General features: G+C 39.2%; 1 protein-coding gene across 6 annotated transcripts in view; it reads right to left on the bottom strand.

Annotated features, from left to right (window-relative positions):
- Positions 1-597: 597 nt before the first annotated feature.
- grm3 (glutamate receptor, metabotropic 3) overlaps positions 598-27338 on the bottom strand; it is a 42616-nt gene continuing 15875 nt past the window's right edge. For 5 of the 6 annotated variants that reach the window (XM_016668166.1, XM_007545671.2, XM_016668165.1 and 2 more), the window contains 11 exons: positions 24028-24590; positions 22163-22306; positions 18009-18278; positions 17016-17616; positions 8851-9093; positions 8557-8746; positions 7449-7758; positions 7138-7331; positions 6893-7025; positions 3773-3950; positions 598-1895 (listed from right to left, as the gene is read on the bottom strand). In XM_016668166.1, coding sequence (XP_016523652.1) covers positions 1819-1895; positions 3773-3950; positions 6893-7025; positions 7138-7331; positions 7449-7758; positions 8557-8746; positions 8851-9093; positions 17016-17616; positions 18009-18278; positions 22163-22306; positions 24028-24339 — 2652 coding nt within the window. In that variant the 5' untranslated portion in view covers positions 24340-24590 and the 3' untranslated portion in view covers positions 598-1818. The remainder of the gene's footprint in view (positions 1896-3772; positions 3951-6892; positions 7026-7137; positions 7332-7448; positions 7759-8556; positions 8747-8850; positions 9094-17015; positions 17617-18008; positions 18279-22162; positions 22307-24027; positions 24591-27338) is intronic. The other variant, XM_016668164.1, reaches the window with a different exon arrangement.

Raw genomic sequence — 27338 nt, 5'->3', positions numbered from 1 at the left:
AAAAGTGTGGCATACACATACAGCCAGTCATTTTAAAATTACAGTGAAAATTCAGTGTTATGATTAGTAACTTTAGCCCTGTTCAAAGAAGCTATTAGTGACAGTGGAAGAGCTCCAGATATGTGTTGTTCGGGTCCGAGGATCTTTAGAGGAGAGGGGAGATAACAGTTACTTATCCAGCTGTTACTTATCGTAAGTAAAAGTAAGCACTGTTGGGGAAAGCGAGTCAATTTAATGGGAAGATGAATGCAGGTGATTTAACTGGAATCTTGAATAAAAACTTGTTAGAGACTTCAAAACACTTTAGACTTAGTTTGAGCTTCATCCTCAAGCAGACAGCAACACTAAACATATAGCTAGAGCTACAATGACAGTCAGAAGACTTGACAATTGCAGTTTACTGATGACACCCATTCAGTCTGACTCAATTTGAGCTGCATTGCAAAGAGTAATGAGCAACAATTTTAGTTTCCAAATGAGCAAGGCTGGTAAAGATATACCCCAAAGAATTTGATTGATGGAGCCGTGAATACAACTAAACGTAGATCTACAAGTACTCAGCAGAAAATGCATGCAACACCTCTTAAAGGATTTTTACTTGTAAAGTGCCAAAACCTAGCATAATTTCCTTTCACTGCACAACTTTCTGTTGCTCTATCCCATAAAGTCCCACTAAAATACACTGAAGTCTGTGGTTGTAACAGGACAAAATGTGAAAAGGTTCATGGGATCTGAATTCTTTTGCAAGGCACTTCAATTACTGGGTGAAAAACTGATTTATTTTTGTTCTTTGGGGCTTACATAAAGCATTAGCAGTACTGTCTTTTCAGTGCAGCTATTCATTATTATTAGTAATACATCACAGCAATCTTTAAAAGACGCAGCAGTTTAGGAGTGGGAGTGAAAAAGCGATGCTTTGCTGAACACACGTCTGGAATTATGGCCATTTAGATAAAGGGATTCCATAATTAGAAAATAGGAACATTTGTATCAAAAGCAAAACGTGTTTTTCTGCCAAAACAGCCACAGAAGGATTTTTTTTTTTTTTTACAAAGATCCAGAATACAACAAACATCTATCAAGATGCAAAATGATATATTCTCTAACAGAAATATATCACTAAATTTAATGAATCTCTCTTTTTTCTCTCTCTCCTTTCTTTCCCTTTCAATTTCCTTTCTGGCTGTTCTAGTTTGTCCAGTTTTAACTTTTTTTTTGTTTTTCCACATTCATTCTAGTGTCACAAGACCTTTAACATTGTGCTGTTTGAACCGTCAGTAGTATAATATACAAATGTACAGATCCACATTAGAAATGCATACACAGGTAGTTATTACAATGATGTACTACAAAAAAGCATGAGAATCAAAAGTCTGTGGGTATTGCAGTGAGGCAAGCAGAGCCACAAATGTGCATCCAGATGGAAGGACTCAGTCCCCCTACCATGTTTAAGCTCATGTCTATTTACATTGAAACAAAGCTATCAAAAACAAAGGTTCCAAAAAATTCCTCCTAAAAACAGGTTTTTTTTTGTTCTTTTGTTTCTCTACGTACAACAATGTTGATTCCATGTATATACATCCCTAGAAAATAATTTAATTATAGTTACACACTTTCTACATTTGTGAAACAATACAGTTCTAGTCCACAAGGAAGGCGTTTGCTTGTATTCAGTATGTGTGGTTGTGTTTGTTTGTTTGTGCGTGTGTAAAAGAGTGTTTGTGTGAAAAAGGGGGGGTAAAACAGAGCCGGGGTGAAAAATGTTCGTTATTTGGCTAACAGTCGCAGGGGCGGGTTTAGAGAGCAGACTGGATGCTGTCACAGAGAGGAAGTGGTCGAGTCAACTATTTCTCTCCCATTGCACACTGTTGGGACGAAGTGGGCGCTGACAGAAGCTACGAACAAGAAGGAACAAGTTGATTAAAACACAAAGATTGATAATTAATAAGTAAAGAAAACATTTCACTGGATAGGAAAATGTTGTTTTTCGATTCATACTCCTATTTTGATCTGTTGGATTCATGTCCTTGTCTTCTTATAATAATAAAAGAATAATTTAAAGAATTATTATTTTATATTTGAGTGATTAAAGAAAACAGAACCAGTACTGTACATCAAAGTTTAGTGCTTGCTTCCAGCATACTTATTCCACGATGCACCTTATATGGATCAGTAGACCAATTTTGTTGTGCTACTACACTGTAGGTGGGTAAATGGCAATAAAGAGTTATCTTATCTTGTACTACTTCTCATTCATTGCCCTCCTACCTGGACAAATCACTATATAGATTTTGGCCTTATAAATTAACATACAACTGCTCTAAAAAATGTAATGTTTCCCTTGGGTTTTGACTCCACTCTTGGCTGCCTTGTACTTGGTTTCTTATTTTTACTTTTCTTTTTCAATCAACTTTTGACACAAAAATGAAAACAGCTCCTTGGGCTTCAAACTTGAACAACATTCAAAATGTAAAATTTCTACAAACACGCTGAATTTCTCATGAAAGCTTCTGATCGTATTCATGTCTCATAATCACTCTGCAGTTTTGAGGAAGAAAATGCATCTACCTCAAGCGCCTTTTTAATAAACTACTCAGGTTTGTTGGCACCATCCTCACTATAGGCCTTGTTGTTTTATTCCTGCCTGTTTGATCAGCTGTACTTCGTTCTGTGAGTTCTGTCTGCAGTGCGTGTCAAACTGATTGACAAAGAAACTAGGACAAACACCCATCGGAAAAAAAAAAAAGTGAACTGCTTCTGAGACCAGAACCAATCAATTTAAGCGCCACTTCCATCCTGAGGTACATCAAGTGCGCAAAAGGCGCAATCTCTCCTCTCTTTTCTAATGTCCTACACATCAGCACTGTTTGTTCCCTGTGGCCACATGAGAAAACGCTGCCACTTTAATCTTTTTACTTCTCGTGTGAACAAAAGAAAATAGTAAAAATGTTTGTGAAAACCATTTATTCCCTTCTGTGTTTTAAATCACGTTGGCAAAACTTGATATTTCCCAATTTAACAGAAATTGGTGATCAATATTTCTGTTTTAACAGAAGGCTTTGATCAAATTAAGACAGTTGTAAACCCACACCCACATGATGTATTTTTGTTCTGAAAGGAACAGTCAAAAAATTTAAATGCACCTGTCATTGGTGTGAATGTGAAATTTATTTTGGCCTTGATCAATTTAATAGAAAGTCAAAGAGTTGGTTTCTTTACCTCTTAAGCAGTTGAGAGATGTTCAAAAAGTTGATGAGGGCTACTCCAGAAGCTCAGTTTTAACCTGCTTTATGTTTTCCAGAACTATTTTAGATACATGTTTGGGATCACTGTCAGTGAAGGAGACACTCAGCATAATGCCACCTTCACTTTGACCGACAGCTGCTCTTCGGTTTAATAGCCTTCCAGTGACTCCTCCAAACACTCTTGTTGTCATTGTGGCCAAACAATGACAACTTTGTCACTGTTTGGCAAGACGATCCCCTAGAACATACGGTCAATAAAATGTAAAATTTTGCTATTGTAATATTTCGTTGTTGTACAATTTTCAGTGAAACAGAGGAATACTATAATGAAAAATCTGTGTTTACATTTAACTTTGGGGTTTCGTTTCTTTTTTTTGAAAAAGAACATTGGTTAGAAAACCAATAACTTTAAGTAAACATACCGTGCCAGTAATTCAGGATTCAGTGCATGGAATCCTTTTGAACAGTGGATGCCAAACAAGCCCATCTGTCACAGAAAACCTGCCATCTCAATAAAAACAACCTACCATGGGATGCGTACGTAGTGGCAGCCCCGCTGACACTGAAGCGGTTGAGGTTAAGATGGTGGCTGGTCACATTCTTCTGGGGCTGAAACATGATGATGTTGACCTTGGGCGCAAACATACAACCCAGGACTACAAAGCCACTTAGACTGACAGAGATACACATGGTCGTAGTTTGAACCTGGAAAAAAAAGATAAAAGTATCATTTGAATTGTTGTTAATAAAGTTTATGTTTGTTAAGTTAAATAACTTAAGTAGCTGTTGACTGCACAGTGTAAAAACTATCGACACTTTGAAAGTTGAGTGTGGTATATTATGATTTCACCAACACAAAATAGTGCATAATTGTGAAGCAAATAAAAATCTGAAAAGTGAGCCATGCATTTGTATTCAGTCCTTGTACCAAAATAAAATCCAGTGCAAACAGTTCCCCTCAAAAGGACCCTAGTAAATCTACTGAGGAGAACAAAACTGAAGTCTTTGGCTTACATGCAAAACAAAATGTACTTCTGAGAACTCCTGCTCTACATCACTCTAAACACACCATATCCAGGGTTAACCATGGTGGCAGGAAGATCATGGGGGAAACAATCCACCATGTTCCTTCCATTTCACAATAATGCTGGTCTGTTGCAGTAAATACAATGAAGCTTCTGGCACTTTGAACTATTGTAGATAAACCCAATCCATCAGTATGGTTTACTGATCTCTAAAATGAAACATTAAAATGCTGCTAAACAGATACAAGTGCATCCGACTCCTAATCATGAATAGAGCCAGTAGGACACTAGAGTTCTACTCTTGTCTTCAGATCTCTTTACCTTACACCAGTTCTGAGAATAACAATTACTGAATAGATCAATAAAGACTTAATCAACACAGAACACAAAAGCCAAACTTAATAGACTCTCGCTGCTCACTTTAAGTTTGTCCTACGCGGTTCATTGTGTAAATCGATGCTAAGTACTGTCCCAGTCTCTTGATCACATGTCTGCAGAGGTGTCTGTTGCAAGCTCTGCTCAGGCTCCCCTAATCACTAAGTGTTACAGCAAGTAAAATCACAGCACAGCTGAGCACATTCGTCAGTAATCAACAATTCAACATCTCCTCTGTTTATGTAAATATTTATGAGTGTGGGAGGACATTGTGTCTGCGCTAGACTAATCTTTAAGAAAGATTTCTTAGAAATATTTCTTTTTTCAATCTGAGAAAGACAAATTTAAAAGGACAGACACGGCCAAAACAAAATAATAAAAAATTACTTTTATTCAGGGATCAAATGGGCAGCTCAGACAGCACCACTTCTCTCATGCCCCTTGGAACAGACTGTGTTTGTGAACACGTCTACTTAAGGTGTGTAGGTGTACACTCAGGATTTTTGCTGTTCAGACGAACACTCATTCGCCTTTGATGGTAAGTCTGGACATGTGTCAGCAGTTTAGCGGAGCCTGTTTGTCACCTCAGAACAGCAGAATTGGGACATCTGCGGATGGGATTAGCTACAAATTAAAGTTGCCACTGCACCTGTTTGTGCCCTGTGCTTCCTGGCTGTTTCTGTCAATCAAGCTGAGTGAAAAGGAGCTGCAATAAGGCATAGCTAGAAAGTAGTGATTTTTTAAAATATTTATTTCTAGCTTTAAAACTATCTTTATTTACAGATTCTTCCTTCCGTTATGTAACACGCTTGTCCTTGTAGGGTCATGAGGGGGGCGGTGTGTATCTCCTGCAGTCAACAGTCAGGAGGCGGGGTAAATCCTGGACAGGTCGTCAGTCCATTGCAATATTTACAGAATTTTAAAGTTAGATCCCCTCAGTATTATTTTGAGGTTACACTACAAAAGATTTCAACATGAAGAATTTTAACTTATTTTTTCCTCCTCCTCCTTTCTTGGTGGAAAATGAACTCGGGAAATAAACCCTCCTGGAAAAACGAAGGGCAAGCCAAATTCCCAAAATTTTTGCAACCGGTTTGCCGCAAACGGTAACCTTTTTTTTCTGTGGATTGAGGAAACTGGTAGTAATAAAGACAGAGAGGATCAATCTATCGCACCTATTTTTGAAACAGGTTACAGTTACCCTCTTATTATGCATAAAGACAGAAGGTGCAGAAGTGATCATAGATGAAATTTACTTCTGTTTTTATTAAAAAATGATACAAAGAACTCCAAACTGTGACTTGATGAGGCGCTTCTCAAAACCCTAACATGTGACTAAAGAAATCATGTCAGAATGATGTTTCTACATCAAACGTGATTTTGCAGATGGGTTTAAAAAGTGGTTATAAGCGCATCACTTTAATTTATTTGGTTCTCAAAAATGTATGATTCTAAAATTGCTGCATGTCAAAGTAAGTATACTGCACTAACTTGTAGGAAAGTGGGAACAAAAAGAATCATCTGTGATTTATTTGATTAACAATTTATTTGATTACAAAAAATGGGCAAAAATATTGGGTATACTTCCAAGGATGGATAATAAATTCTAACTTTTGTGACGTTCCTAATCATGCTTTTTGAAAATCCAGCAGCGCAGCAGGTCAGTTTTTCTCTTTCTCCCCTTTCGTACAAAAATTACCTCCAGCTTTCAGCAGATGTTCACCAGTTATGGTCTTGGAAAATATCAGGCAATTTGCTCTAGCTGTTATGCACATAGATATAAATAAATAGACATGGGTAGGCTTTCCTCTAGATACATTCATAATACCTCACTTAAAAGTGAAAAAACTGCATCGGTGCAGAGAAACACTGTTTGCTTGTTGAAGGTATTTTATTTAGGATTAGTCTTGCCCTTGTACAATGCACAAAGTCAGGTTTGCCAACATTTAACTGTAATAATTACCTGTGTGAATACGCCCTAAAATCTTTTATATTTTTGAATAAATCTTTAAGAGTTCAATGCCAAATATTGGTCTGGGAAGACATTATTTTGTTAAATGTAAAAATATGAATAATTGAAAATGATTTTGCCAAAAAGTGTGATAAATTATTCTTTTTTGGATTGAAAACCTTTTCCTTTTGTTTCAAAAACTGCAGGTGAGTAACTCTGGATTTAGACATTAGCCGTTTTGTTTTGAATCTAAATTTTCAGCACATTAGCATGCCTCTCCGTGTGTCAGAAAATACCCTGTAGTCACTGGATGTGACATAGAAGATGGGAAGAAAGGCCAGCCAAATTATACATGTCGTATACATGGTGAATCCAATAAACTTGGCCTCATTGAAGTTCTCAGGGCACTTCCTGGTCTTGAAGGCATACCTAGAAAAAAAACAAAAACACAAACCCAATATCTCATGTCTGAAACAAAGAATGAAAGGATTGGCAATCAATTTAGCAGCTGGTCACTTTCTGAGACTCCAACACAACTTACACAGTACACAAGATGACCAGGAGCACATCGTATCCCAGCGACAGCAGCATGCTGGAGTCTCGCACATTACACTTGAGGATGACAGTCTGTCGTCGTTCCGGTAACGTAAAGCGCCGAGTCCCAGGAACCTCCAGCAGCAGCCACACTGAGACCATGACAAGCTGGACAGAAATCATACTCAGGCAGATAAATACCTGACAAAGAAAGGGAAGAAAGGAGAATTAAGGTCACCGAGTTTCTCTGTGTCTCAGTTACTCTCTCCATCCTTCTGGCTGATGCAGATTGATGGACAGGATGCAGCATTCACTCACTTGAGAGGATGGGCTAATGAAGCGCGGCCTCACTGTGCCCGCGCCGTCTTTCACGCCATTGAAAATTCTGGCGATTCTGTTGGTTTTGGTCAGCAGGGCAGCATAGCACACAGCAAATGACGTGCCCAGGCCGAGGCGCCGCAGGGCACATATGGCCGGAGAAGGTTTGGCCAAAAAGAGGAAAGTCATGGCGTAGCACATAAAGACTCCGGAGAGGAGAATGTAGCAGAGCTCTCTGCCTGATGCTTTCACCAATGGCGTGTTGTTATGTCTGACGAACACCCAAACCACCAAGCCAGTGCACACAAAGCTGCAGAGGGGAGGCATGAATCAGACAATCAATGGTGTGAACATACAGCAGAGCTTATGTTGCGTATGTGTTGCTTGACTAGAAATGTTAGAAATAATAAAGACAAAAATATTCTGTCGGCAGCATTTAGAGGAGGAATGCTTGTTGTCTACTGGCTTAATGAAAGAAAAAAGTATGTGTATTTCCTTAAAAAGTATTACTTGTCCTACTGTGTTATGTTAAAACTTTGATATCTTTTATTTAAATTTAATGTGACAGAGCAAAACAAAGCTGTGCGTAATTATGAAGTGGACAAAAAGGTGACACACGGTTGCAAAAATATGTTTTTCTTTTCTATCCATCTTCTTATCAACAGCATGACTCATGTTGTTGATCATGACGCATAACTTGTGGCAGAACTTCTTTTATCATTGTTTTCTTCTGCCACTCTGTGAAGTAGTGAGCATGTGTCATGATATATACTGTACTTTATGTCTTTACATAGAACTTAAATATCAAATGAAATATTGAGTTCAAGTTATAAAAAAAGGGAAAAAAACTCATCTATATGTTAATTAAACATTAAAATCCAGCTACTATTACTATGTTTAAGTTTCAAAAAGATATGATCATACTTTTATAAAAAGAAACACCCTCCAAACTTGAGAAATATTTCAGAAACTGATTTGCAATTATTTTTGTTTAACTTCTGTTTAAATCTGCATGTATCTATATGTTGGCAGATTTGCATATATTTCTAAAAAAAAATAAAAAAATCTTTTCCTTGATTAAAAAGAAAAAAATGTGTTTTTCACTGACCCAACACATGCAATGGTAATAGGACCAATGGCCCAAGCATCTTCCCACATAATGTAGTCCTCAGGAAGATCGTAACAGGATGTGAGGTCATCAGTTGGCCACTGGCCAGGAGCGCAAGGTGAGCAGGTGAACTCATCAGCCAGGTATTCGTGAGGCTCACACGCCGTACAGATCCAGCAGCAGTACTCACCTGGGGAACAATAATATGAGAAATGTGCGTGTAGGAACATACCTAGAAAATCAATGAAGCTTCATTTTGACAAAAAAAAAAGAAGTTAGAATTCCCTCTCCTACCTGCCTGCATTTTCTTCATTTCGTTTCGCTCACAGGGGTCGCTGCACTGTGACGTTGGGAGCACCTCTTTGGGCCAACGAATCAGATCGTTGTTCAGACTCAGACTCTCTGCCCACTCACCTACTGGCACGTAACCGTAACGTTCGCCAGAACGCTGGTAGCTGAAGATGTTGTATCTGCCCATGCCGTCCCCCTGGGAATCAAACTTCACTACCGTCTCACTTCCTGGAGGGGAGAAAGGGGCTGTGGTGGGGAAGAGGAGATAAAAGATAAGGAATTGCAAACAAACAAACAAACAAACAAACGCATTAATGCTTGCTGTAGCTAATCTTTTTAAAAGCAGCTGTGGACACCAGATAATAAACAATAGCTACCTTGGCCTATGAGTTCGGAAATAAACAAAGGCCATTTAAATTATGTTTTTATTGTTGGGAACCAGACAGTTTCAGATATTAGCAAAGAGGCTGCAAGAGCCAGTGATGCTTGATGATACGCATGTCACTGGCTTCATATCCCTCTCCAAGGTACCATAGGGATAAATTCGCTGGCCTAATATCTTATCTGATCATGTGTATCACCAAAGGCATCGTTAAGCCTCTGTCTATAAAACCATATAGTCATAAAGGCACAGGAATAAAGACCCTGGGCAATGTAATAAGTACCCACTCATTGATGGAATTAGCCTGTGTGTCTCCTCTGCGAGGGAGGCACACTGCTGAAACTGCCAAATTGGTTTGTATACATGTTGTTATGAAAGGATTACCATCTACCCCGAGGATGTGGGAAGAAAGGAGATTGTAAAATTGGCATGATGCTGAAGCCATAAAAAGAAGGAGAAAATGACTTTGGACTGGGAAAACAGTAACCTGACGCATTGTTGGCAGTATCCGACCTGATAGTGCTGACACTTCGTCCTTTTGACTCAGACAAAGTGTGTCTCTCCCACAATGCCACATCTGTCCCTATAGCGGAGCAATCAAATCTATGTTGCTGACACATAGAGATATGTGTTATACAGTGCAGCCTGTCAAATGATGATGCGACTGGGGATAGTGCAAGATATGCCAGGTTTTTGATTCCTCAACATATAACAAGACTCTCAGCCCCTCTGTAGATAGAGGCACTGATAACATGGCAACGCCTTCCTAGTGTCATTCTGTGCTTGGGCTGACAGAAGAATTTGCAGGTCAAATTCAATTTTTATACATACAGAACGAGATCAGTAGGATAAATCAGAACAGATTGCAAATAAGCCTTCAGATTTTCTGTGAGGATGTGCACACAAATGCATGTGGGAACCCCATTAGCTTGTACTTCCAGTGTGATAGCTAAGGTATTGCTCTGAGCTCAGTGGGAGGCTGTGCTGACAGAACCAAAGCCTTGACCCTGCTGTTAGCTTGCGCGTGCATGCGTGTACACAAGCACGTACAAATGGGTGGCACTGACAGCAGCAAAAGCCATCCAATTGTTGTGCAAGCTCGGTGTGTTCAGAGAAGAATGGCATGTCAGATGGCAGCAGAGGGGGTTAGCGTTTATGAAATCCATAAATCACAGAGACAGCAAAACCCTTCATCTTCCTCCTGCCTCCCCTCTGTCACAGGAAATTCAAAGCGTCAAGTCTTATTTGAATTTTGGGGCTAAATGGTTAGTTGACAGCTAAATTATTGCAATAAGAATGTGGCGATAATATCAAAAGATGAAGAAGAGATATCAATCATTATCCCAGCAGCTGCCATATAATAAAGTCTTCAAAATAACACAGAGTAATAGGTAAACCAGGCTATTTGCCAGTGAGACACACAAACACACTTTCAGTAAGACTTTCCCACCAGCCAATTATCAAAAATATGTGTTGCCAGGACCTTGGATGTGTGCTGAAGCCAAATGAGCTGTGTGTCGGTAATTACATGTAAAGCAGCCTAAAAGATTACAGATGCCTCTGATGGTCCCTTTCAGCGTTGTCCTTGAATTACCCAAAAATCAAGTTCGGCGAGTAAATAGATTGTTAGGACTCCCGACTTCTTATTGACTGCATGGAGGTGGATATGCTGAGTTCACAGAATGTCTTATCAAGAAAGTGTCTGCGAGTGCAAGTTTGAGCCAGTGAAATTCTCTACGACTCCTCAGAGTGGAAAGACATGTACTGGAGACTGATGGTAGATGTTTTCTCTTTGAATCTCCACCCACATGCCACAGTGAAGAGAAACCTACATTGCAGGTCAGAAGTTTGCATACGTACATTAAATGCACTTTTATTATATGTTCCACGTTTTCTATAATCAAAAATTTAAAGGGGGGTTATTACATAAAATCAACTTTTTTAAGCTATGCTTCATGTTATAATGTTATTCTCTTATCTAAAACAGCAGTTAACAAATACCTGGTGCTGAGCTTATCATGAGTCTAAGACTGCTCATAACCATTGTAAATGGCATAATGAGAAACATGGCTGTGATGACATGTTGAAGGCAGTGTCAGAAAGAGCATGAGCTTCTTAAAGAGACAGAAGGCCAAAGTGTCACATCACAAAGTCAAACTTCTATTAAATTATGTTTAATATATAGTGCATTTTTATAACAACTGAAGGTAATGTAGATACTTGATTAAGCTACAAAATGGCAATATGCCTGGAAAATACACAATACCATTCCTTTAAACATATACAGGTTGTCTAAAATACACACATACACATCCACTAACAACTTCAGCCTGTAAGACTAGGCTGAAGTTCTCCTAATAGAGAAAGACTGACCGGAAGTCAGACTGTTGTCCTGCCTCAGATGCCGAGCGTGCGTATGTGAAGTTTGTTAAGTATGTTGTAAAGTTTCCAATCAGAATGAAGTGGGACAGCTCTGTGTTACGTTGCATGTCTGAAAATGGATAGGGCAGGTGCCAAAAGGAGAAAATGAAAGCGGTTGACTGATAAGATTGTTAAAATATTCATTTGTTACTTTTGAAGTAGTTTGCTTTTTGTAGTTTTTATTTTTTGGATTTTAGCTTTTTCAGTTGCCACACACAATTAAGCCAAAATGACTCATACCCCTACTAGAGCTTGAAATTTTATAATTATTTTACCAAGACACTATTTTCTGACTGAAAATGTGACAAACGTCTCTGAAAATATCAGAAGACAATGTAAAAAGTGTACCAATTATGAAAAATGTACACCATTATCTGTTTTTAGCATTTAAATAAAGATGACATTTTGAAAATGTGTTATCTTACGTATTTGTTAAAATACACTATGTTCTGACAGTATGAGGCCAATAACCCGTGAAAGAAATCAAATGAAACATTATAGATACTTAAAAAAGCAAAAGTAAATTCAACTATTTTGTAACAGTTTTGCTGGAGTATGGATATATGTAAAACATGGAGGACACCAGTCTTTGGGGACTGGAGTTGGACACATCTGGCTTAGACTATTCATCTACACAGTTCCCTGAACACACAGTGTAAAACAAGCTCAGAAGAGCATCAGGTCAACTCAAACATATATTCCTGCCAAATACATATAAGGCAGGAAATCACAAACTGAGGATCAAGGCGTGTTGATTACTTATGACCACGTACTGCAGGGTACCACAACAACGAAAACACTCAACAAAACTTAAAAAGTGAGACTAACACATAAAAAAGCAAACAAAATCTAGATCAACTCCACACAACAAGAATGAATAAACAAAACATTAAAGTCACTGCTTTGACAAGAAAAATGTGAGAATTTTGCAAGAATATCTAAAAATCTGGACTGCACACCGGAGCAGTTGGTTGTACCATTGCCTTGCAGGATCTGGGTTCAAATCCCATACTCGGATTTTTAAGCGTGGAGCTTTCCAGAGAAAATTCCAGCTTCCTACCACAGTCCAGGGTGTACGCCACCTATCACCCGCTGATTGCTGGAGATAGGCACCCCTGCTAGGATAACTGAGCTAAGCTAATGGAAGGATATTCAAAAAAAATCCATAAAGACCAAAAATTGAACAAAACAAAATGGGCAATTTAAAAAAAAAAGTAGCAAATGCAGTTAGTTTGGAAATCCTCTGCATGAAAACATCTCTAAAGTGAGACACTTTAGCAATTCTACTAACTTGAGAAACACCTTATTATTCTGGCTTAATTAGAAGCATGGTGAAGACAGACTTTTCATTCAGAAGGTGAGAAATTAATTATGTCCTCAGCCATGAAGGACTAACGCAAGGCCCAAGGGGGTATGTTGGTGTTAAAGGCAGGGAGACAGAGAAGGCAAGTGGTCTTTGGAGGAATAAGTAAGAATAAGTCTTTTTAAAAGGGCGAAGAGAGAATTACAGAGACTCGTCGAGAAATGATTTCCTCTTTTATTTCACAGTGCGTGTCTGACACAGAAGCATCCCTCAGCACTCGTGCATAAATACACAAAGATGCACTCGTATGTCACAAGTGAAAGCAAAAGCGAGATCCCATTAGCTTTTTGTTCTCCCAGCAGATTCAATCCCAGAGGATGGAGATGTTGCCTGGGTCACACTGCAGAAGGCCACAAGGGAATGCCAGAGGACAGATAGGAAGGAGAAAAGAAAGTCTGGATTGAGGAAGGGACGAAGGAAAGCAGAGGAAACCTAAGGCCTGAGTGAAACAAAGATGGGTGAGATAGACGGGACAAAAGAAAGAAACCTTCAGCCAAAAACAGGAGGTTCTGGGATGGAGGATGGGCTGAGAGACAAGATAAGTGCAAGAAAAGAAGTAAAGTGACAAGGAAGGAGAGACAGGTGAATACAAGTGTAAAAGAGAGGAAATACACCAGTGGAAGTACCAAAAACCACTGTCATGCTAGTAGAGATACAGGTGGAAGGAGGAAATTCTTCAGAGGTAAGAATCAATAAAGAATGGGTGAAGGAAGGATGGAAGGACAAGTAAAAGGAAAGGGTGGCGGAACATACCGGTGTGGAGAGACAGCTGAAAGAAGGAGAGCAACCTTGTGAAGTCTGTGTGGGTTGAGCTGTTTCTGAATGTAGAAAAAGTGGGATGTTTTCTAGGTGAGAAACAGGAAAGGAGATGGAGAGATAGAGGGAAAAGAAGGACTAAAAAGCCAAAGAAATAGCGACAAAAGGATGGAGGTTAAGAGACGGAGTCAAGTGAAAACAAGGCAGAGAATGAGTGAAGGTTGTTCACTTGCATCTGAACGTTGCAGTAAGCTCTGTGCTCAATATGGCCCTGAAGGCACACCGCCTCTGCTAACACAGACATATCACACACACACACACACACACACACACACACACACGCACGCACACGCACACACACACACGCGCTCATGCATGTACACACACACACACAGTGCAGAAAAGGGGGAATATCACATCTATCACCACTATTTGAACAGAGACTGCATGCATGTGTGTATATACTGATCTGTTTGCTGCAGATCGGGGAGGTGGGTGGGAGTTGAATGATGGCTCTGAGAAGTGTGTGGGTTGGGGGTGTCTGCAATTCCATGCTGGCAGAAAAAAAAGCAAGCATTTCAAGTTGCCTCTGTAAAAAAAAAAAAAAAAGCTGACTGTTTCGCAGATTCCTGTCTATGTGTCTTTTTGGCACATGTTTATCCGTGTTTTTGTGGTTGACTCATGTAACAAGGACTCATAAAAAATGCACAAAAAGCACAAATCTGCCCCACTGTCTGCTGCTAGTTCTTTCGGAGCGGTTCTCGTGATCTACCAGATCACCTCAACAATTGGCAATGGAGTCGGCTTTATTACCATAGCAACTAGCTCGACGAGACTAGATGAAGAGAGCTGCGACTGAAAACACTCTCCTAACCAAACAACATGCTGCATCAGTGCGTCACATAAAGTGTCAGGGAAACACAACAAAACAACCTCATTACAGTAAAAGACACTGTCCACTGTGCTGTGAAAGGAAAGCCACTAAAAGAGGATACCACTTTAGCACATGTGGAATAAAACTTTGATGCAATATAAAATCTGTGTGTGTGCATTAGATCTATGGTGCGCTGAGGAGGTTTGGTTCTCCAGTTCTGACTGAGAGCACTGCGGATAGTGATGCTGCAGCTAAAACTTCAACACTCCTCACCTTCTTTTCCACTCACTGTATCTGCTATACAGCGCAGTGAGAATGAGTCATTCAGGGCCAAACCAACAATTGAAAATAAGTGCTGTCATGTTGAACTCACTTAAACTGAATAACAATCAAGCTCTTATAGCTATAGAACCCCTGAATGAATACATCCATCTCATAGACGTTTTGATAGGTAACGGGAGAAAGAGACGGCAACACAGAAAAGAGAGAAAAGTGAGGAAAATCACATGATCTTCTTGATTTTCTTCCAGATCTACGCCATAAACATCCTTCATATGAATAAAGTATACGACATATTATTTTGCTGTTCAACGGTGAGACAAAGTGAAACATTGTTTTGATGTTTTTTGTGAACAAGATTACACATTAAAAGTTATTTTGTCATTTCTTATAAACCCGTAGTTATTCTTGGATGTGTATTTAGTTGTTTTTTTTTTTTAGGATGACTTCATTGGCTGCTGGTTCTTTTCTGGTGTGAAATAAACCAGAAAAGAACCAATAAACTAAATAAATATAGATGAATCTTTGACAACTCTTTAAACAATTGTCTGATATAAATTTTGCAACTTGTAAAAAAGAAAAATTAAGGACGACAGCGTAGCAAAAACAAACAGTTCAATATACTTTGCATAAAGAGTACCCTGCACTGCTGCTGGACGGAGTAGGGACCTGCCTATCGGTGCCAAACTACAAGGTCGCAGTTAAAATTTTAAAAGAGTTGGACCGGTCAAACATGAGCTGAATTGTTTTAAACTGAAAAGGGAGTACTGTATTTTAAAACAATAAAAAAAATTATTTATGAAGCATTCATTTTGTTTGTAAAGTCATAAAGGAAGGAATTTCATAGATTTTTGTATTTGCATGAGGACCACCAGATGAAATGAGAGACTGTAAAAAAATAAAATAAAAAGAACTGTTTTCTCACCTTTTTGAAAAACTTAAACAAAAATGAGATTGATTTATTTGTGCACTGTTATTTTTTTCCAACTACTTTGCCACATTATACTACTTTATGCTACCTTTATAGCATAAATGTATGATGGCTAATAAAAATCGCCCTTAATCTGGTATTTCATATTTTACTTGTGCTTTACTGGAGGTAATGTGAGGCATTTCAATCAATATTATACACAACTATCTAAAATGGAGAGTACTGTTCACTTTGATGTGATTTGGTCAACTTTATTTATTTTTTTACTTACCCACATTTTCATGATGGGAACATTTCAAATAAAACCGTGTTCTTCAGCTGACGCATTATTTCCCACTCGGGATCCGCTGCAGCTCTTGTTTGTTCACTCCTCGCTTCTCTCCTCACTACTTCTTCTCTCACTTCTTTTCACCTTACCCCAAACTCTCTCTTCTCATTTTAGTCTGCCTGTCAGTCTTATCTGTAAGCCCCTCTCTCTCCCCAAACCTTCATGGATGATGCCATTCCCTCGTCCTCTTTCCATCCCTCCTGCTCACTCTCCCCAATGTCCCATGGCAAAGCCGCTGTTAATGTTGTTTGCCAGGGTGTTTTGAAGTCTGCTTCTGGTCACGGTTGGTGGGGGAATAAGCACCTCTAAACCTGTGTCAGTCCCTGAGATGCAGCAGTTTATTTATAACACTTCCTTTGTGCGTGATCTGTCAGTCAAGCCAATCCTCTGTCTCCTCTCTCTCGACTCTTCAGAGACTGACAGACAGACAAGCTGCATGCTATAGGAGCTATTATAACACACACACAATCTCATTAGTGTAAGAGAGAAGAATATGGCTCATGGATTAACTGCAGCTCTCATTCCTCAAAGCAACTTTGTAGTGTCGTATCAATTACGCATGGGTAAAAGGTGTCAATGGCAAGCTGGCTCTGACAATACATAGCAATTAAGAGGATCTGTTTCAGTACTTTTCATGTTCTGTGGCGTAGAAGATGGACAACAGCCATGCGTTCATTAGACGACCGTTAAGCAGACACTACACTCGCATTCCTGTCTACTTCTTCTTATCTTGTATCCTTCCTCTCCAACATTTGCTTCTCTCTTCGCTTCATCCACTCTCACCACCTTATCTGGAACTCGACACTCTCTTCACCCATGCTCTTGCTCACTTACCTGTGAAGCTGACATTAAGAATGTAATCCCTGTAGAGTCTGCGCCCATCCAGGGCCTTCATGCTGTCGCACAGCTTGGTGGTGTTCAAGCACAGGCTCCGCTGCATGTTGTGGAGGGCATGGGCCATGGCGTACACTGCATTCACCACAAACATGATCTTGGACTCTGGCTCGAAATACCTCTGGTCCACCGATAAGTTTTTGTCGCACGGCGGAAGAGGTGTTCCCCCGAGGCCTAAGCCTCCAGCTCCCAAGGAGCACTGGAACCGCTGCTCCCAGAAGTCCCTGAACCAGGGATTCCGGTGGTTTTTGACAGGGTCCAGACTCAGGAAGTAGCGGTTGAAATCTGGTATAGGGTTTGCCGCCAGTTCAAGTGTGATAGCTCCTTCAGCAGTTATTTCATTTCCCTTGACAATGCTCTCCTGTGCGCCCCAGCCATCACTAGCCACCCAAATGAAAGAGGTGTTAAGCCTGGCGGCAGCTGCAATCAGCTCTCTGGCATCATCACTGCGCAGGAAAAGGACGGCCACGTGGGCGTTTGGCTTCTGGAAGAGTTGACGGATTACGGCCTCGTAAGACTTCTTAGCATTCGAACGTCCCACCTGGAGAAAAACGGGGGATTATGGAGTGAAAAAAAGCCCCCAAAATGCTTCTTCCATTCTAATGCTATTTGCAATCCGTGATCATCATCATTTAATGGAGAAAAACAAGCAAGAAAATGTGTTTAACAGTCTCACGCTATTATTCACTTCTGTCGTAAATGACATAAGAAAATGGGACTGGGAAAGCACTCATAAAGAATTCTTAGAGATAAGCTTTTATTTTCTGCCTCAGCACTGATAACACAGTAATTTTAACCCCAATTCAGAAGAACGGGAGATAAGCCATAAAGGAAAAATACGAGAAACTTATAAATCTAGCACCTCAGTGAGTCTTTTTGGTGCAGTGATGATTTAAGATTTAGACTCTAAGCTATTTTTGTTTCTTTCATTACCTTCTCTGAAGTGGCAATGCAGATGTTCCTCATTCGTGCTTCCTGTTCGAAGGCCTCTATACCAGTTTCACCGTAATCTCCCTCTGACGCCACAGTGGACACGTATGTCCAGTTAAAGAAGCGGAGGATCTCTGCCATGGCTTTGGCCTGGTAGAAGTCAGGCGGCACAGTGCGGGCAAAGTAATCATAGCGGGTCTTGTCGCTGAGCTTGGCACTCGTTGAAGCATAGCTTATCTGAGGGATCTGAAAGAGCCTGAGAAGATTGGCAACCTGCAAGGATAGACAGTAGAATAAGGCATAAATCACAGGAAACCTTTTATAACGTACTACACAAATTTACCAAATGAATCACACATTTTGTCATTCTCTATCCATGATTTTTTTTTTTTTCCAACAAATGATAATGCAAACCCATGAGGGAAACAGTTTTTTTTTTTAAATAAAATTCATTTACAACAAAGATGTCTTGGTGAGGTGTCAACAATGGAGCCAGTTTCTTTTGAGTCAGCTTTGTTCTGTTAACCTAAAGAAACAGTTCACTCAATGCATTTTACGTTTTTATGCACCGTTGTAAAGCCGTGAAGTGTTTTCCACTGAGGGCCAATATATTACACTAGAATCAAATTTAAAAAAGGTATGATGTATTTTAAAATGGGAGATAAAGTATGAACACTTAGGTTATTCACAAAGTTCATGGGGCATTTGCATAAATCCACTGTGATGTATTCACAAAAAACTGAGCTGAGGAGTATTGAATTCGCACAGCCACCTTTGACGCACATTCGGCATATGTACCATCACTTTAGCATTCAGACAACTTCTGCTTGAATACGGCAGCAATGGCCTAGTAATAACATTACTTATATTAATCTCACACTACATAATGAAGATTCTCTCTCTGCTGATGAAGATTTACTCACCACGTCATGCAGAACATTTGAAACAGAACATAAAAGTGATGGCTTGACCTACTTTCAGAATAATTCATCTAATATTTTTGGGACATGCATGAAGTACTGAAATTTTGTTCTTAGATGGCCTAAAATATCATATAACATATTGATCTAGTAAGAACAAAGAAAATCTATGTGATTTTTTTTTATCCAGATCTGTAGTAGATTAAATAAAATACAAAATGAAAAACAATTATTTGATAAAATAATGAATATCCTTCTTGATGGATAAGTCTTTTTCCCCTTCTAGTCCCATCCACCAAGTTCTGTTGCCCTGAGTCATGAGCCTCTTCGCCCGTATGATAACGCGCCAATGACAGGAGAATTTCAAAAGAGAAATACACACTTCAAAGAGGTAACAGGACTTGCTGTTCTATAAAATCCCCTTCATTTCCTCATGTTTATACATGCTAATACAGTTTTTAAATATGCCAGCATACATGGCAAGATAGGTAATAGTGTGACAGCAGCATTAAGCATAAACAAGCATTGCGGTAAATATTGTAATAATGAAATTTGCTGATTTAGTGAACTTCTAAACAGCACAAGTTTTGCTCAGAGCAAAGAAAATAATCAATTGCTGTGAAATATTCAAAGCATGGTTTTGGTAGAGGAGCAGAATCCTAATTGAAGAGGCGTTTCCAGCTTCAAAACACTTCTTGTGTGCATTACTCAAAATGTTTTTGATTTCTACGTGTGGAGTCAAAACTGTGGAAATCCAGACCTTCCCGGAGAAGGTCTGGATTTCCTTTAGGAAGAGGACGATGTTAGATATTCAGTAAATGTCACTCGGTTGTTACTTCTGTGTTATTCAAATTTTGGAATTAATCAAAATGAATCTTTAATCAATAGTATAACTGATGTCCTCTGGCCAAGAGGTGAGAATAAGAGCACATTTAATCCTAATTCTCTCCTGACCTGTTAATTAAATAGTTGAAAATATATTTTTGTGCAGTTTGCTTTGTGTTTTTGCTTTATTCTATCTTTTATTTTCTCTTTTTTTATGTTGTTACTTGGGTTACCCACTGAATACTGTTTCCAATTTCAAAATTAAATTAAATTTTATTCCGTTCACAAAACTCCCGTCTTATGCAGAAACTTAAACAAAACTGTAGAGCGGGGATGCCCAACTCTAGTCCCTGAGAGCTTCCATCCTGCAACTTTTAGATGGGTCCCTTCTCCAACACACCTGAATCAAATTAATAGTTCATTACCAGTCCTCTGCAGAGCTGAATGGCATGCTGATGAGGGAATTAATTCATTTGACTAAGGTATGTTGGAAAAGAGATGCATCTAAAAGTTGCAGGATACTGGCACCGGTGCTGTACAGCATCCATAAAACAGACACAGAGATCATTAAAAGGTTTATGGTGTCCATAACATATTCCTTTCATGACGATTGGAATCTAGTCATGCTCTCTCCATAAATCCCAGCACATGATCAAACGCAAACAATGCAAACACAGCTGCTACGCACGCTCATCCTGACAGACTCATTAATATACATCATAAACCTGCACGCACAAATCAACAAACTACACAGAAACGTTGCGCTTTCTTCAGTCTAATCCTTCCAGAGTGCATTGCTCTAGGTTTTTCTGTATCTCATTCATGGTGCAGTTGATGAGCTGTTTTGACAACATGTCAAAATCCTATTAGACTAATAACACAGCTCAGTAGACGGCACACAGGTTGAAATCCACGCAAACACTCTTAGACACACTGCCACAGTCACACTGATGCCTGCTTTTAGCCATCTAGGAAGGTTTTATGAGTTTAACAGCAACGAACGGTGTTGACTTAATTGTCACTAAAGGTCACACTTAGAAGTGCAACTGGATTGCTCTGTCAGGTGCCACCAGACAGCGACAACATCTACCAACACGGTTTATCTGAGGGGACACGGCGAGTTCACTTCGCTTTATTCTTGGGAGCAAGCAGGGAGGGAAGATAGTAATAATGTGGAAACAGGTTGACTGTGAGAAAATGGAAAGAGGAAAAACAGAGCAGTGGAGTGACAAAGCATCAAAACACATAGGCACACTTATGATTTCAGAAGATGTCGCATTGAGCGATTCTTGTCAATCCTTGTTCTAAACTTGAACTTAAAATAATTATGTCTTCATGCTAAAAATGGGGTAACTTTAGGCTAAGTAGACATAATTATTTCTGCCAGTAAAAATATGCATGATGTGACTGTGTATAAATATATTTAGGGAAACATAAAATGAGTAATACCTGGATGTGGCTCAGACTCCAGCACGGGCACACAAACATCAGCACACACAAACTAAGATGCATCCACACACATAAATGAAGGGGAATAACGATGACTGCTCGGTAAATACCTTCCAGGCATTGAACTGCATGGTTCAACATAAAATAATTCCATACGACTTCATTAAAAAGCAAGAGACACGCTGGCCAAGCAGAGAGGCGTAGCTAGCTAATCTTTAAAGGACGGAGATCAGAAAGTAGGGCAGCGTTAAGGTCCTGTGAATCACACTCACACCTAAAAGCAGACGTTAAAAATGGCAAAAGCAAAAAGAAGGGGGAACAAGAATAAGGTGAAAGGAGACAAGGTATAATAATGGGTAAGGAAGGACAAGAGGCAGAGCGAAAATGTTGACAATGACTGCCCCAGGACGGAGGAGGAGAAGGGGGCTGAGGTCAGCATACACTGATCTCTTCCCTAATAGCCAAGGGGAATGCCTGTGGATGCACATAAAGACAACCCACAATGAAACAGAACAAAGCAAAGATTTGAAGTACATGAAAAGACCAATGCATAAAACAGGAGAGAGAGAGAGAGAGAGAGAGAGAGAGAGAGAGAAAAAGAAATGGGTGAGACTGAAAGACAGTTGCTCAGATTAGGGATTTCAGAACTGATAGGAGGAGGCTTTTGTGCAGTCACAGAGGAGAAAGAGAGAAAAAGGTTTTATGCTAAACTATGCAAATCACCCAGCTCTGTGACAAGAGCAACAGGAGTTAGGGAAACACCGACGAACATGCTGACTGAACTTGATTCAAAGAAATATGCATGTGCACGCTAACTAACACACAATCAGACCACGGTAGCCGGACCCTTCCAAACCCTTAAGTTCATATGCAAAAGAAAAAAATAAAATCAGGAAGGTGCTCACAAAGATGTAATGTGGGGCCAAGTGTTGAATATGTTGTTAATATTAGTAAATGTTATACCTGTATGGAAACACTGCTATAGGATCCTCCAATGACTCCTGCGATGGCAAGAGGGTTTTCGTCCTGCAGCGCGTAAGACCCATCAGGACAGATGAACTCTGTGTCGTCCACCTTGGTCAGGGAGGCTCTCACAAATTCCAGAGCCTGGAAATCGTTTAAAAATGGGTTTCCATCTCTTTGAACAAACGATTATCAATATATGTTCAGGGCTTTCAATGTTTTCCTCAGTACAGAGGTCCGTGATTCAAATTAGATCCCTCTGGAATAACAGTAACAGAACAAGTGCCTGGCAGAAGAACCCCTTGAACTTTTTCATATTTTATCATATTACAACCACAGACTTCAATATATTTTATTGGGATTTTGTGGTCCAGCACAATGTAATGTATCCTTGTTAAGAGAAAGGAAAATGTAGAGTAGTAGAGTTGCAAAAATGTATTTTTGAATTAAAAATGCAAAGGACAGCTGGGACACAAGCTCATATCCAGAAAACTAACAGAACAGATGAGATGTCTATACTCTAATAAAAGACATGACTGATGAAAAAGTGGTCAACTCGCAATCAATACATCTCTTACATTCATGTTATTTGTTTATAGGGTTGAAAAATTAGCAAACAGGACAATTACTAGTTGTCCACAATCCAGCCATTACAGAAGAGTGACAAGAAGAAGCCAATTACTGAAAGATAGTCCTAAAAAGTCCTATTTAATGTTTCTCAAAAGCCATGAAAAGGATGAGGCAAAAATGTGAAATAAGTTGTTCTGAACAGTTGAGACTAAAATGGAAAAAAAAACAAAAAACAAAAAAAAACAACAATGATGAAAAAAGCAACACTGTAAATCATCCTGAACATAACACCCCCATTGTGAAACATAGTGACAGCAACAATGTGCTTTGGGGATGCTTCCCTGCAGTAGGAACAGGGAGGCCGATGAGTTGAAAAGTAGATGGACTGAGCTAAGCATATAAACTCTGGAAGAAATCTGTTAGAGACTGTAAAATACTTGAGATTACAGCCTTCGCTACAAGGGAATAGCTTACGATCAAAGCAAACATGTGCTAGAATGTCATGACTCAGTAAAAAACATCTGAATATTGATTATACTTAAAATTCCCATGTGGCTTTAACATAACACATTTTGAAAAAGTTAAAGAGGTGTGAAAATAGTAGGAACAGGTAGTGTGGTGAAATATATTTGTTTAGCTATGAATGTGCCACCAAATCCGAGCAACTAAATGTCAAGAATCCACGTTTTTCATGAATGAGTCTGAAGCTTGTTTAATACATGCATGAGGATGTGCCAAGATAATATACAGTCTTTTTATTAAAAGATAACAGTTCCTGGAGGCAAAGTGCAGTAATCTTTCTTGTATTTTGGTTCATTTTCCTAACGGAAAATAGCTTCAAGTCTGCCTCTTTCAAGCATTAACGTTTATCTTCAGAGACAAGATCTTTGGCCCATTTCTGATGAAATTTCAAATAAGCGAGTTATAGAACACTTGAATATGTAGTTCTAATTATCCCTGTTTTTCTCAGTTCAAATTGGATTTGTTGCACTGTTTTTCAGATCTCTCTTTTTTTGTGTGTGTTTATTTTCAGCTGTAGATGTCAACTGATGCAACTGAAAACGCCAGAGTCTACACACAGGATGCATGCTGACTATGATCTCTCTTTTTTTGTGTGTGTTTATTTTCAGCTGTCAACTGATGCAACTGAAAACGCCAGAATCTACACACAGGATGCATGCTGACTATTTATCAGCATAGAGGCAGAACCTGTGTTCAAACCATGCCCAGAAACATCCACTTATGCACTTATGCTGATTTTTATTTTTTTTTTTAAAGTAATTGAGCTCACCCACCTGCTCTAACGCATACGTATCTCTTGAGCAGGTGTCAAGAATGTGCACCCCAAGGGAGACGCCCGGCAGCACGGTGCTGTCCATGTTGATTCTGTCTATGGCGAACAGCATGGCCTCCAGCCTCTGGATCCCTCTGTCTTCATTCACGCGCCCACACTCTTCCATCCCAGCCCCTTTCTCGTGCACTGGAAACAGGCCGCCGAGCACCAGGTCGCCCTCGATGCGGATCTCACGGCGGGACAGAGGTGGTTCTGCCAGCAGGGCGCCTTGACACATCATGACAAAAACTAAAGAGGGAAGGTGGGACACCATGTTGGGCTCAGGGAGGACTTGGATTGTCAAAATGCGAGGTGAGAGCAGAAGCAGAGGTCGAAGCGGGGGAGAGCAAGAGGGCAGAGATTGATGTTGGGGGTGAGGGGCAAAAAAGGAGGAGCAGAAAACGCAGAGGGTTTGAGTCAAGCTGTGGCCGTGGATGTTGGCGTCGTCTCGTGGCCCATGGAATGGTCAGGAAGTGTTGAACTGGACCACACATGAAGGGGCAAACCATCTGGCCATCAGGTCTCCTTGACGGTAAAAGGGAGAGCAGGAAAAGGAGGTAAAAAAAAATCCCAATTATTACACAGATTTCACAATAAATTGCTATTAGTACAATGAAGCATCAGACCTGTGGTGGGGTTTGAGGACATTGTTAACAACGGCTCAAAGACATTCGTGCCTCACAGCAAAAACTCAGCCGTGTAGGGATATCAAATTGCTTAGAGGTTCTCCCGAGCTCCTGCCCTATTGCATCACTCACAAAAACTTTTGTACGGCGTGTGTATGTGATTGCATATTTTAGTTGTGTGTGTGCGCCTCTGGTTGTGACAGGATACGCCAGCTTAGATGGCTGGTTGATACATGAGCCCAGTATTCTCATGCCACAGATCAGAGAAGCTCCGCTAATCTGATCTCCCTCTGAAAATTTCTCTCCTTGCCCATGAAGTTTTATGTTTTACAGTTCATGTGTGCATGTATCTGTGTGTGTGTGTGTGTGTGTGTAATATTTATTACTCCCACTCTCCCCTGCATAATTAGAGTGTGAGGACTGAATGGATTTTACCATGAAAGATGCTATCTGACAACAATACGGCCAACAAAATCTGATGCTGCTGAGCACAGCTTATGACTCAATTAAGGCTGAGTTTCAACAGCTTTGCTGCCCATCATTTCCCACCTCTTGTTTAATCTGTTAATCTAAGAGATATATATATAAACAAATCTGATATATGTAAGCCCAGCTGTAAAGATCCAATTACACAAAAGTATTTTAACTTTACCATGCCATTGACAGTATTTGTCAAATTCATTATATGACTAGAATATATTACCCCTGTAAATGGTTCACCGTTTCTTTTTACATAGTCATGTAAATCCTTGATTCAAAGTGAGGAGCGGAAATCTGCACACGGTGCCACAAATGGGAACGGAGGATCACTACAATTCAAACACAGGGTGGGTTTCTGCTTCCAATCAACCCCCTTGTAGCCAGTTGTAATTATTCCCCTGAGTCCCTCAATACTTTAGATGTTTTCCTGTAAAATTCAGTTCAAAGGATGATATACCTGACTTCCTACAGTCCTGCATTTAGGTCATTTACCCGGCACTAATGATTTTGACAAAACATTTGAAAATGTATCACTATGAAGAAGTCTGTAGTACAACATAGTGCAGCAGACTGAAGAATTTATGAAGAGACATTTTGTCTGTGCATAGCAAAGTTAATCTGAAAGATAAAAAGGATAAAGAAACTTCTAAACAAGATGCTGGAATGACCAAATTTTGGATATGAGTCAGATCTTGTGGCTTCCACTATTACATTTCACTATGAGGAAGAAATGTCTAACTTAAATACCAGCAAAAAAAAAAAAAGATGCAAATATCACAGTGTCTGAAGATGGCAGCTTTTACAGTTTTGACATGACCTTCAGAGTTTCTTTTTAATCTAAATATGAGTGATCTGTCTACATTAAGATACAGAACAGGAAGCATTTTACAGGATGATTACTGGGATTTCATTAAACAAGAACAAAGACTCTCTCACCTTCTTTCGAGAAAAGTATAATGTTTCTAATAGACAATTTGGGATCGTTTTGAAAGTGATAATTATTTTAATAATTATATTGATTGGATGACTTTCAAAACTCAAAGAACCATCATTCTGTTAATTAATTAACATTAGCTAACTCTGCTAACACACTCAAGAGTAGCAGTCATGCTTTCTCTTGGAAAAAAAAGAAAGAAAGAAAAAAAAAAACTAATAAGAAATGGCTTTTGGCTGTAATGGCCTTTTTAATTTTTTTTCACATTAGGTACAATTAAACACGAGAGGCCAAAAGTATTATGAGAGAAGAACAAGTCAAAACGAGCAGTCAAGGGATTGAGAAAATATTTACTTATAAAAAAAATGATGTTCTCCATGGAAGGTGGATCTGTATTAAGTGTTTCCTCTAATGCCTTACCGACCGTATGATTATTATTCCAAATTGCATCTTCTACAAGTAATGTCCTAAAAAGATTGCCAAACAATATGTAACATTATTTTTATCATTGCCCCTAAGGTTTTCAAGGAAATTGAATGTTTGCTTCATTATTACCTTATTGAAGGTGCAAAAGCAAGTGGGTTGAGAGAAACAACACTGTATGAAATCAAATCAACAGAAATCCATTTCAAAGACCAACAATTTTTTTTCACTACTCTCTACTGTACTGCTGAATATAAATCACAGCAGCTTTGGTGTGCGTGAGCCTCTTTATTCAATTGCAAATACTTCTTTGTCTTTATTAAGCCAGGAAATCTATAAAAATGACTGATCTCATTTTCCAATTAAACTTTCTCCTTCCTAAGCTACTCTGAATGGAGCACCATTTCTAAATCATTTTTTGTTTGATAAGTAATTTTATTTTATGGATTGCAGTGTAGAATTAAGTTCACGCACCAAAGGCCATCTGAAACTATCGTAAGGTTTAAATATAATTTGTAGCCTTCTCTCCAGGTCACTAAAAATCACTAAAATATATTATTAACAAATATATTAAAAATCATGAAACTATGTACTCTTTACATTCCATTCGCTTTACAAAAAGTCAATTCAATTCAACAAAAATAAATTCCAGTTAATCCTTTTTATCAAGAAGTTCAGTGAAGTTCCGTTTATTATTTTAAAACGTTTTCCCAGCGGATTGCAACGAGTCATTAACTTGCAGCCATCTCTCCTCCTGAACGAGCAAGTAGCAACAGTGGACGATCGCTTGCAGAAGGAATTTTCAGCAAA

Source organism: Poecilia formosa, unplaced genomic scaffold (assembly GCF_000485575.1).
Source record: "Poecilia formosa unplaced genomic scaffold, Poecilia_formosa-5.1.2 Scaffold13, whole genome shotgun sequence".
In the NCBI taxonomy this organism is placed as follows: Eukaryota; Metazoa; Chordata; class Actinopteri; order Cyprinodontiformes; family Poeciliidae; genus Poecilia; species Poecilia formosa.
This window is presented reverse-complemented; position numbering and strand designations above follow the sequence as displayed.